The sequence below is a fragment of the Anguilla anguilla genome, chromosome 6 (genome assembly GCF_013347855.1).
Source record: "Anguilla anguilla isolate fAngAng1 chromosome 6, fAngAng1.pri, whole genome shotgun sequence".
In the NCBI taxonomy this organism is placed as follows: domain Eukaryota; kingdom Metazoa; phylum Chordata; class Actinopteri; order Anguilliformes; family Anguillidae; genus Anguilla; species Anguilla anguilla.
The window spans coordinates 52618711-52627815 of NC_049206.1; the positions used below are offsets into that span (position 1 = coordinate 52618711).

The window sequence follows — 9105 nt, forward strand, 5'->3', positions numbered from 1 at the left end:
ATTGTATTGCTATTCCTCAGTCAACATTTTTCAGCCTTGATTAGATGTGAGTGAAATACAAACGACAATTGAAAAAATGTTAAGAATTTTATTTTAAAAATAGAGAAATTAATAATATTAATTGATCTATGATTCTGCTATTTTCTGAAGCATGCTTGTAACCATGGATATTTTCAAAAGATGCCTGGGTTTGAGTTTTGATTCAAATAAGGATTCTGTCGCCCTCTGCTGGTCTTGTTTGTAGTGACAGGTTGAGCAAAAAAAAAAGTTAAAATAGAACTGTACCAGCTTTCTTTTTTAGATAGACTTTTCTTTTAAATTCTGTAATGGGAACACATATTGTGCACATGTTTTCCTCTACAACAGACTTGTGTGGCTCTTTAATAAAATGACATTGTCAACTGAATGACATTGATTTTTCAGCTTTAGTTATCATGTTATCTAACGGGGAAGTACGTATGATATCTGGGAAAGTCTATAAAAATTCAAATGGCGCTTCACAGTTTGGCTTACACAGTTGAAATTACTCATGGGCACTGCTGGCTATGTTCCACCTGCCCATTTGCGGAGCTCATCGCCCTTGGATTCCACAGAGCCTGTCATAGGTGTGAGGAACCTGCCATCTCAGCAGGTTCAGTGCCATTTATGATGATTACAAATATGGGAGGGGAGGGGTGAGAGGGGGGAGTGGGTGGGGTTGACTGGACAGACTGAATAACAGGGCGGAGGAGTTAAGCCAAGTTTTTATGATTTTCCTCAACATTCCACGGTATCATAGTGAGGATGTGCACAACTGATAAAACCTTAATGATTAAAATGTTTAGAATGTACTCACAGAGCCACACACACACGCACTCACACAACCATGAAGCATGAAGAGACACACACCTTCATTGAAGGCCATTTATTGATCCATAAATCTTATCAGAGGGTTCAGCATCGATGGAGTTTTTCCACAGTTCCATTATTTGATCGCTCTGCGTTCATTCTCTGGTCTTATCTCTTGTCTGTGTCGTGCACTGACATCACAGCGACACTGACAAACGATGACCACTGAAATCAACCTCTTTAACATACTCATTTATTATTCAGTAACAATTCTACATCTCACTAATGGCGATATACATTCACACAGTTGGGTTTTCACTGGGGTAACTGAGGTGAAGTAACTTGCTGAAGTTATTTCAGGGAGTATAGTGCCTCACAACAGCACAGACAGAAGACAGAGATCATGATAAGGTGAGCGATAGTGGATATAAAAAATTATCTCTCTCTTTCTAAAGAAGGTCTACTATCTTACATGCACGATGAGCAAATCTCTAAGGAGCGCAACGGCCTAGCAACTGTTGTCATGGCAAAAACAATAAAAAACATTTTGTTACTCTTTGTTTTAAGGCAGTATTTTCAAGGGTTTCATACAGCCTTAAGGGTTTTAAAGTGACACTTTAATTATAAAAAGGCATATGTAGGAGACATATACCCCTTGATTCAACCTGAGGAATCCAAATCAGTCACTCAAGCTGAGGTGTGTCCATCACAGCAGGTGTCCATAATTAAATAATATACCAGACACGCCCAATTTATGGGAACTGCTACGTAAATACAGCATTACTGCATGTACTGACAAGATAAATGCATAACACTATTGCGATGTTATCACTTTATGCGCATGATTAATGTACTGTATACTTCATAAACACTGGATACGATATTCTCTGTATTTTATTCCGTCAGAAGGTCTCACAGTCGCTGTTTTCCCAGCATATCACTTTCCGAGGCACAAACGCAGGTTAATTAAGAACAGCCTGGATTAGAAATGCTCTGAATAGTGCCGTATATATTTGTATCTGAATGCCTAAAGTTATATTTATAGTGTAGGCGCCATGGTAACATGCGACCCACTGATAAAGGGTGAAGCTGGTAAATTTGAAATTTCAACTAACTTCTTTTGCATCACATTTTTTTTTCTATTTTTGTCACCTTGTTTTAAATACTTTTTGAAAGCATTAATCACAAAATTTGCCAAAAAACTACGGATAAACTATGGATAGATACAGAGCCCTTACAGAAATAGAATATAAATTGTTTTGAAATCAAAATACGAGGTCTTTAGGATGGGACCTTATGATCCATATGCCAACTTTTATGAACAATTTTCTCTTTTTCAGATGCTCTGTTCTTATAATTATGAAGTATAATCATAGCTGCTTTCTAGTTCAGTGTGGCTCTCACCTCTTTTGTTAATTTGGAACGCAGACAAGTGCAGATGTCCACTGTAAACACAGATGTTAGTCAAAGGTTGCTTGATCTACGTACTTTTCAAAATGGATGTTCTCCCTTAAAGAGAGGAAACAACCTTGCAGTTCCTGAGGGTGAAAGTTAGATGGATGAGCCATTCACATCCAAAAAATTTATGACTGAAACGTATAAGCCTATGATATAGAGTGCACTTTGTGACAAAAATGATTAGCTGTCAATCACAGCAATGCATTGAACATCATTCCCCTGGGCAAAAGCTTAGCCTGAGCATTTGTTATATATTCCCTACCACCCTGGCATAAAATGTATTCAGCACGTAGCTGTTACCTAAATCCAACTGCCGTAATGCTGATTTCAAGACAGGGAGGCTTTAAATATCAGGTTTGAATATGTTGCCATCTCACATAAATCACATAAGACTTTCATTTTTGAAAACTCAATTTTTATGCTCCTTTGCTATGGATTTTAAGAGGGACTAGAAAAGCTATTTTGGGTATGAAACATACTGCCCACCCACGTCAATATCAAAGAGAAACCCTCTTACTACGATGAGTGGCAGGCAGAGTCTTAGAGGGGAAAGGTTTAGTAAACAAGGGACATTTGACAAATCGACTTTTTTTTTTGTTGCATTGCTTGATAAGGATCATCGTGTTTTATGGTGACATGTAATGAACTTTACCCAGCCCAAACGAAACTCCTCCCAACCACTTTATCAGGTGTCCAGAAGCATGCAGCGTCAAGAGATTGTGCCTTTCAGCCGAAACGCGCTGTGGAATTACTTCCTGCCGATTTGAAGACCTGACAGATTTGTGCTGTCAAAATGAGCCGAAACCTGAAAAATGTCCTGGTTGTGTCTTTTGGATTTTTATCATTGTTTACTGCCTATGGGGGACTTCAGAGTTTACAGGTAATGTAAACTACTGTCTGCTCCCAAAGTGATCTTTATACTGTTGTTTATGTCAGATTTCACATAAACAGAAATGGAAAGAATTTTGCGTCCAAATACACGTCTTATTTCTTATGCAAATGCTTTGCCGTTTTTATTCAAGATTATTCAGCTGAAAGTTATTTTACTTTGCACTGATCAATGGTAAATAATCACTGTTGTGTCATGGAGCAATTGCAGTACAAAGCTCAGTGTGTATTTAAATTTAAGTTCATGTGAGTTTGAGAGAACAAATGTGCTCTTGAGGAGTTAAATGCACTGATTTGATTCAACAGGATTCTGAATGCACTTTTGTTCCAGTTTGTTTGGCCATTTGAGTCAAATGGAAGTGTGATTTGATGCGTTTGGTGCACTGACGGTTGTGCACTCACACAAGGATTTGCATTGAAATGATAGAACAGCAACCAATTGAAAGAGATGATCTCAGTTGAATCTCGCAATAGAACTCATTTGCATTTGCCTATTTGTGATTTCAGACCATTGAAGGTCCGCAAGTAAATGCATTCATGCTCATAGAGAACAATGCAAAGCATATTGAATTCCTTTGGATATACAGGAGAAGTAGAGCTTACCAGGCCATCCTTTGATTGTGTAGACCATTGAAGCCTACACAATCCAAATGCATCCATCGATGTTAATTGGCCTATAATTAACCACTTTGTATTTCTGTTTCCTGATACAGAGTAGCTTGAATTCCGCAGATGGGATGGGTGTAGCCTCTCTGAGTGTTATCTATGCATCCATTATCCTGTCCTCCATGTTCCTCCCACCTATTATCATCAAAAACCTTGGCTGTAAATGGACAATCGTGGCCTCCATGGCCTGCTACGTAACCTATTCCTTTGGGAACCTCTACCCAGGATGGTAAAGCCATGCTTGCACTACATTTATCAACAAATCAGTACACATATTTCTGGTTGTGCACATTTGATGTCATGTCACTGTGTTGATAAAAAGTTGATAAACAAAATTAAGAAATTGTTCAGTCAGTCAGTCCAATCCACACAGTATTTTCTGAATCACTCAAAATGTCTTCATCATCCACAACAAAATTTTCAATGTTATTTTAAATCTAGCACAGATTCTACAGTGTTAGAGTTAAAACATGGAGTAAACTGCTGCTATCTGAGTACAATCCGAGTTATGTATCATACCAAAGTACTGTAAGGATGAGAAAACATTCATTTTACTGTGTCTGACTCCACCACAACATGACTCATCAGTCACAACTCACAACTGTTCCTTAGTGAACATAGTCAGCACACATCATCACAATTTGTAGATAATATCATTATCTCCAGTCTCAAGTTTGTGTACATCTCATTCACATAAATGGTCTACTATTTATTACACCAGCAATATATAACTTTTGATCACTCTGTATACAAAAATCTATCGACTAAGCAATTTAACATAGAACTTATGGGTGTACAGAATTTAAATAGTCTCTTGGCTCGTTGTGCGCATTGATTTATTAATGTATTCAAAAGCCGCAGTCTTTTATGCAGATTGCCTCTAAACTTAATGATTTACTGAATGAGTAATGAATGTTCCATTGGAATACACCATGGCTCTTTGAAGCTCATTTCTGCCATTTTGTTTCTGCCAGGGGTACACTGATTCCTACCTCTATCATCCTGGGACTCGGGGGTTCCCCTCTGTGGTCCGCAAAGTGTGCCTACCTCACGATAAGCGGAAACCGGCAGGCAGGAAAAGACAACAAGAGGGGCCAGGATGTGATCAACCTGTACTTTGGAATCTTCTTCCTGATATTCCAGTCCTCTGCAGTGTGGGGGAACCTCATGTCATCGCTTATATTTGGGCAAGACGCAAACATAGGTATAATGAAAGAAAATAAAACTGACAAAAATCAATGTAAATTGCACACCGGCTTGCTTTAAAAAGTGTGCAACATTGATATAAATTAATGGTCATTGCATGACTTGTTTATTTGAAGATATCTGATCATCGCCTCAGTCACTAGCACTGTTTTTTTCCCTTTCTTTTTTAAAAACAAGCCAACATAACAGAGGAGAACCTGCAATTCTGTGGGGCTGGTGTCTGCACACAGAATATTACTGGAGAATCACCCAAGCCAGAGAGAAAACTGGTTAACATACTAGTGGGCTGCTATATAGGTAAGCACATGTTTCTACTTAAAAATAAGTATATGATATCTAATTGGATTTTATACACAATGAGGTTTTCCTCTGAATTCTGTAAATCCCACATGTACTTATAACTGAAATATAAATAACATACCAATAAACATGAGTGGGAATTACACAATTCAGTGGAAAACCTTGTAATGGATACAAGAACATTTTAAACACTAATAAAATAACTACCATGTGATTAACTCTCAAAAGGGTGAGCTCCGGCAAGAACATAGTACAAGAAGATGTGTTACTTTAAAGCGGAGGAAAAGTGAAATATTGTGATGTTTGCAAGGGACAAAGTTCATAGTACAGCAATATGACTACCCCATGACTCCTACTGTCACTTTTCACACTTAATGCTACATTTTTTTTACTGTTTTGATGACTGGTCATGCATGTCTTTGCACGTTCTACTGAGTATACTTGCCATTTAAATTTAGCTATCCTCAGGGCCGCAGCAATGCTATCAGGCCTGGGATAAAATATACTGGGGGAATCCCCCAATATATTTTGTAACAAATTAAAAATAGTCACACCCTGCCGGGTTTCCAGGACAAAGTGCCTCCCCCCCCAATCTGTGGCCCTGGCTATACTCTGTAACAAATAAAACCGTCTCACAAATTTACTATCATAACAGCAGAGACGCGCACAATACATTACAGTACATTTCATAGTAATTTCAGTCATGAAAGATGCTCAGTGTGTGTCTCGGCCCTCTGCAGGTGTGGGGCTCCTGGCCATGTTACTGGTGGCCGTGTTTCTAGATAACATAGACAGGGACTCGGCCCGCGAGTTCAGGGGGAACAGGGACCCCTTCTGGAACACCTTCCTGGCCACCTTTAAACACCTCCGAGACAAGCGGCAGCTGCTCCTCATCCCACTGACCATGTACAGCGGGTTTGAGCAGGGGTTCCTCGCTGGGGACTACACCAAGGTGAGGGGACACGCCTGTTCTTTGTGTGTGTGTGTGTGTGTGTGTGTGAGAGAGAGAGAGAGAGAGAGAGAGAGAGAGAGAGAATGAGAGAGCAAGAACGAGAGTGCAAGAGAATGAGAGAGCGACTCTCAGAGACAGAGAAAGATAAACACAATGATTAAACTCTGATATAATTAGATACACAATGGTATGAATTATCATAAAAAAACAGTAAATGACCATAAATAAGGACATAATCCATACACATTTAATCCCATCACATTTATCACAGAAATTCATTAATTGCAAATGCGATTTGAAGGACACAAGGAAATACTAGACAAAGGGTCAATACTCGACAAAATCATTGTTTGGCTGAAATACAGCGCATGCCAGCCAACGTGGGACTGTTGGAAAACATTCTTGTCCATGAAATGCCAGCAGTTTCCCAGGATTTGTGTGCTGTGCTCCTGCAGTACTACGTGACCTGTGCCCTGGGCATACACTTTGTGGGATACGTGATGATATGCTTTGGTGCCACCAACTCCATCTGCTCTTTTACTTTCGGGAGGCTGGCGCAGTACACCGGGAGAGTGGCACTGTTTGCCTTGGGTAAGAAACATCCACGGGTCATAAAAAGCAGAAACTCAAGTTGCGTTAGTTAGTAGAATACACGCTGCTTTCCTGTACTGTTGCTCTTCGGGCACTATGAGCTAAACTCCATGCCAGAAACCAGACATATTAAAGAAAATTAAAAGGACTAAATTTCTCTCTTTCTATCCTTCTCTTTCAACTCCATGTATGTTCCTCCCGCAGCTGCAGTGGTAAACTTCTCCTGCATCATCGCTTTGCTGTTCTGGAAGCCCCATCCAGACCAGCTACCAGTGTTCTTTGTGTTTCCTGCCCTCTGGGGAATGGGGGATGCGGTGTGGCAGACGCAAACCAATGGCGAGTTCTCTCCTCTCAACTTCCTGCAAAATAACGTCCTGCCTATGTTGCGAGCTATGGTTATCCGATGCGAGAATCTCAGAATGTTTTGTCCAGGATTAAATTAACAATGCTTTCTTTTATTTCCCCCCCAAATTTCAGCACTCTATGGGGTTCTGTTCCCACACCAGAAGGAGGCAGCGTTTGCCAATTATCGAATGTGGGAGTCCGTGGGATTTGTGATTGCCTTCGCGTACAGCAATTTCATCTGTCTGGACTCCAAGCTCTACGTTCTGATCTTTGTCCTGATTCTTTCAATGGTGCTCTATGCATGGGTAGAGTGGGAAGAACGCAGGAATCCTACTCCAGGGGTGGAGCCCAGCCATGATGTCACAGAGAAAAAAGAGGGCAAGGACCAGGGTCTGACTGCGCCAACGACACAAATTAAAGCTGAAACCAAGCTGTAGAAAAGTGGCTGCTTGGGCGAACTATGTGCAGACAACGATGAGTCTGTCAGAAATGCAATAACTTCTCCCTTTCCAAGGCACTGCTATTTTTAAATTATTATAACATAATCTAGTTTTATGACCGGGACTCAGTCCTTGCACATAGTGGTTTGGGTTTATAGTTAAAAACTACAACATGTCCCAAAAATAATTCTCTCTTCATTCCAGTATAGACTTGAAAGGCCAGCTTTACTATAAGTTAGTATCTGCAAAAAAAGTACTAGCTCCAGAAAAAAAAAAAAACTGCTGTTGACTGTGCCTTTGATCAATATGGCCTTGAACTAACTGACATTATTTACAGTATGATGGATGATAGGGATTCGGTCATTTTGAAAATGCCAAGTTTATCCAATATTGTATTCGCAGGTTTAAACAATATTGCACTTATTCTGATAAAATAAAATATGCATATTGCCATAATTATCCAATGAAACTTGCACAAACAATTTACCAAAAGAGGCTTAGAATTCTAAGAGTCTAATAGAGTCTTAGAATTCTGGAACCTCACTAAAAATAAACAATTTGATATGTATCAGACAGTTAATGATGGGTAGATGGCTCAGAACCAAGCACCATGCAAGGTGCCAGGGCAAACTGCAAAGAGAATTCTTGGGACTAATTGTTTTGAAGGAACTTAAACAGGTCTTATTATATCTCAGGACTACACAATGCTACGACGCACCTGGAATTTGAAAAGTGAAAAGTGAATGCTGGTTTCCCAGCATACAATTCAACAACATTCCTACAATGCCTCGTGGCTGTGCCTTTCATTGCCTTAACTCCTATATTCATCTAGCATGCATAAAACTCCTATGTGTATCTGACTCCTGACACAGATGGTCTGTTCAGAGCTCAGTTGCCAGGTTTAGAAATGGAACCTAGGTGTCTTACACTGTAACACAGCAACATTACCATGCTACCATAAGGCTGGCAATATGTTTTGTGTAAATTTGGAGCTTTTTTTTGGAAGAAGGAATGAGAGGGACTTTTGTTGTGAACTCTTGTCTTCCGGTTTTGCTTATACATATTTCTTTTTCTACTGTCCTCATCAGAATTTTTGCTGCTACCAAATGTTTTCACTTTTGTCAGTCTTAAAATTAAAGTACTAAAGGAAGTGAAATTATATGTTTGTATAATTTGTATCATGTTTAAAAAATAAAAAAAAATCATGTTTATAACTGTCGGGTTGAGGAGAAATATCTTGTAAGATATTTCCACAGATAGCGTACCAGCTGACAGAACCAGCACCATAGTAAAAATTTGTTATTTACAGGAATCTTTTATACCCTCCCAGAGAGGCAGCACAGCTGTGCGTGTCGATACCACCCGCAACCTTCACCTCAGCTGGAAAAATAAACTTTGCTTCCCTCAGCAGCCAGTGCCAGTCAAACTAGA

At 39.6% G+C, this 9105-nt stretch overlaps 1 protein-coding gene across 1 annotated transcript; it reads left to right on the top strand.

Annotated features, from left to right (window-relative positions):
- Window positions 1-2971: 2971 nt before the first annotated feature.
- unc93a (unc-93 homolog A) lies at window positions 2972-9084 on the top strand. Its single transcript, XM_035423346.1, has 8 exons — window positions 2972-3166; window positions 3888-4069; window positions 4815-5044; window positions 5224-5343; window positions 6087-6298; window positions 6754-6889; window positions 7094-7225; window positions 7367-9084. The coding sequence occupies exons 1-8, from the start codon at window positions 3080-3082 to the stop codon at window positions 7669-7671; spliced, it is 1404 nt and encodes a 467-aa protein (XP_035279237.1). The 5' UTR covers window positions 2972-3079; the 3' UTR covers window positions 7672-9084.
- The last annotated feature ends 21 nt before the right edge of the window (window positions 9085-9105 follow it).